General features: G+C 33.8%; 1 protein-coding gene across 1 annotated transcript; it reads right to left on the bottom strand.

Moving 5' to 3' along the window:
• Nucleotides 1-486: 486 nt before the first annotated feature.
• Nucleotides 487-2,639, bottom strand: LOC114383376 (probable O-methyltransferase 3). Its single transcript, XM_028343041.1, has 2 exons — nt 1,710-2,639; nt 487-1,161 (listed from the first exon to the last, which is right to left on the bottom strand). Exons 1-2 carry the CDS (start codon nt 2,481-2,483, stop codon nt 859-861), a joined length of 1,077 nt encoding a protein of 358 aa, XP_028198842.1. The 5' UTR covers nt 2,484-2,639; the 3' UTR covers nt 487-858.

The following is a 2,639-nucleotide window of genomic DNA, read 5'->3' as shown; positions in this document are numbered from 1 at the left end:
GATTTTTATCCTAAAGTCATCATATAGAAAAATTCTTTGGTGATGTCTTGAACTTTATTGTCTCTTACTTTTTATATTCATACTTCATCCAAAAGGAAAATTATAGGATTTAATTTGCTATATTTTTTTACCACTATGTTTTGCTTTATTTATTCTTAACATGAATATAATGATCATTTCTGTCCAACCTAATATTTAAAATAAAAAATATAAACAACTTTAAGTGACATTTGAAGACATAAGCAAATTCTTTTTTTTTTTTTAATTCTTATAATTTCTTTTCATTTTTAGTTTCTGTAATATTTATTTTATCTATTTTAAGTTTTCATAATTTTTTTTTTTTTGGTCTCATTAATTTCATTGTTGACATGACATTATTATTAAGATGAGATTAATGATCTATCTTTATTGACATGACACATAATCACATCATTATGAACTAACTTAAAATATTAAAATAGTGAAATGTATTTAGATAAAGCATTATACCTTTATCAAACCCTTTAGAAACAATCTTATTCAATAACAACTCTCACAAACTTAGTTCTTCACAAATCTAATACAAGGCAAATTCAGTTACCAAAAAAAAAAAAAAGTAATTGCTAAACTCTCGCTGTGCTCTTTAACCACGTGTTCCTTTTCTTCTTCACCTGCTATATATACCACGCAAACTATACTTATCCTCAGATCTTTTTTTTTTCCTTTCTTGACAGTACTGTTCCAACAACACAACTATGATGAAGAGAGTTCAGTCTATTGCTATTGTTACTTATTCAACATTCACTCATGAATCGAAACAGAAAAATTATAGCCCTTACATATATGAATGATAGAGTGCTGGCACATCTCATTAACTTACTATGGATAGATCTCAATGAGAGACCTTAAGCCAAAGACTGGAGTTATCTTGTAGTTGTTATAACCAGCAGAGGAAATCAACTTAGCCCATTCTTTCTTGCTTCTCTCTTTTCCAGTGACCAACACCATCATCAGCATATCAAAGAAGAGCTGTGTTTCAACTGATTCATCATCTCTCTTCTCATTCTCCACTACCATGTCTATGATGATCACCTTCCCTTCTTTGCCTTTCCTCGTTATCGCCTCTTTGCATTTCTTCAATATGTCCACACACTCCTCATCATTCCAGTCATGCAATATCCACTGCTTTGTCATTCAAAGTAACACACCGATAAGAATCATAAAAAAGAAATAAATATTGACTTGCATTCATATTAAGCTTGGTAGAATGAATTGGCACATCATGTAACGTTTTTAACCGCAACATATACTCAATACTTCAGAAAAAAGAAAAGTCAAATTTGAAGAGATCTATAACTATTTTTTCTAGAATATGAGCAGAGATTTACTTGTCAAATAATCATATGCTAGCTACTTTACGTACCCACTTAATAAACTAGTACTAATTATTAAAAGCCATATAGACCACTTAGTTGGTCTGATTTGGTATGACAGTGGCAGATATGTAGTTGGACTACTAGCTAGTGCTAGCTTACTAGCTTAGTGAACAATATACATATAAAAATTTGAAGTTATTTCAAGTGATCAATGATGATAAAATCGTTCATTTTTTTTTCCAATCCATCAACTATTTGCTTTAATTCTTTAAAATTTGACATCACTCAAGTATAAAAACTGGGTGTTAATGGTATGAATGTAAAATTGTATTCTGAATGTGAATAGTGATTTACCTTTAACAGAATGGCATCAGCTGGAGGAATTGCCTCAAACATGTCCCCTGAAACATATTTAAGGTTCTCACTTCCTTTCAAGCCAGAAACAACATGTGGTAGATCAAACACAATGCATTCCACCCGAGGGAATGATTTAGCAATGGCTTTTGCCATGGTCCCTGTGCCTCCCCCAACATCAACCAATGACTCCAATCCCATGAACACTCCCTTACATTTCTCAATCACCAAACTAGTGACAAATCGAGCATCACTTGCCATGGCATCATTGAACAAGCTATTAAGTTTCGGATCAGCGCCAGCATAATCCCAAAGCATCATCCCATGTGCCGTTTCAAATGGTGTAGGGTCACCATTTTTGAACCAAGTAGAAAATTGATTCCATGGATTTGTCAAAACTGGATCAAGCATGGCATGCAAGAAAGGTGTCACACTCATCGGATGGTTCTTAAGCAATAGTACAGATGCATCGGTTAGCACATACTTGGCTTCTAGCTCATTCTCCAAGTCATGATTTTGTTGAGAGAAGAAGCCAGAATGGATCATGATTCGCATCAAGCGATGGACGAAGCAAGTTTTGGATGGGTGGATTGGTAGTGAAGCAATGAGGTTTGAGAGTGGCATGGGTTGGCCATAGTTGTGTATGATATCTGGTATGCCTAAGTCAACCACACATTTAAGGGACATGGAGTTTATGAAGCTAAATATGTGATTCCATATGTGGGTTTGAGCTCTAAGTAGTTTGGCAGCATGCTCTTCATCATGGGATTCCATAATTTGCAGCCTAAACTATAATTAATTGCCAGATTTGGATTTTGAAGTATGGAACCTCACATTATTTGGATCTATTTATAGGCGAGAAGATGTTTAAGCAACGACTTTATCCTCTGTAGCTAGGTTTTAAAAAATAGTTGGTGATCATGATTTTGG

The sequence above is a fragment of the Glycine soja genome, chromosome 14 (assembly GCF_004193775.1).
Source record: "Glycine soja cultivar W05 chromosome 14, ASM419377v2, whole genome shotgun sequence".
Taxonomy (NCBI): Eukaryota; Viridiplantae; Streptophyta; class Magnoliopsida; order Fabales; family Fabaceae; genus Glycine; species Glycine soja.
This window is presented reverse-complemented; position numbering and strand designations above follow the sequence as displayed.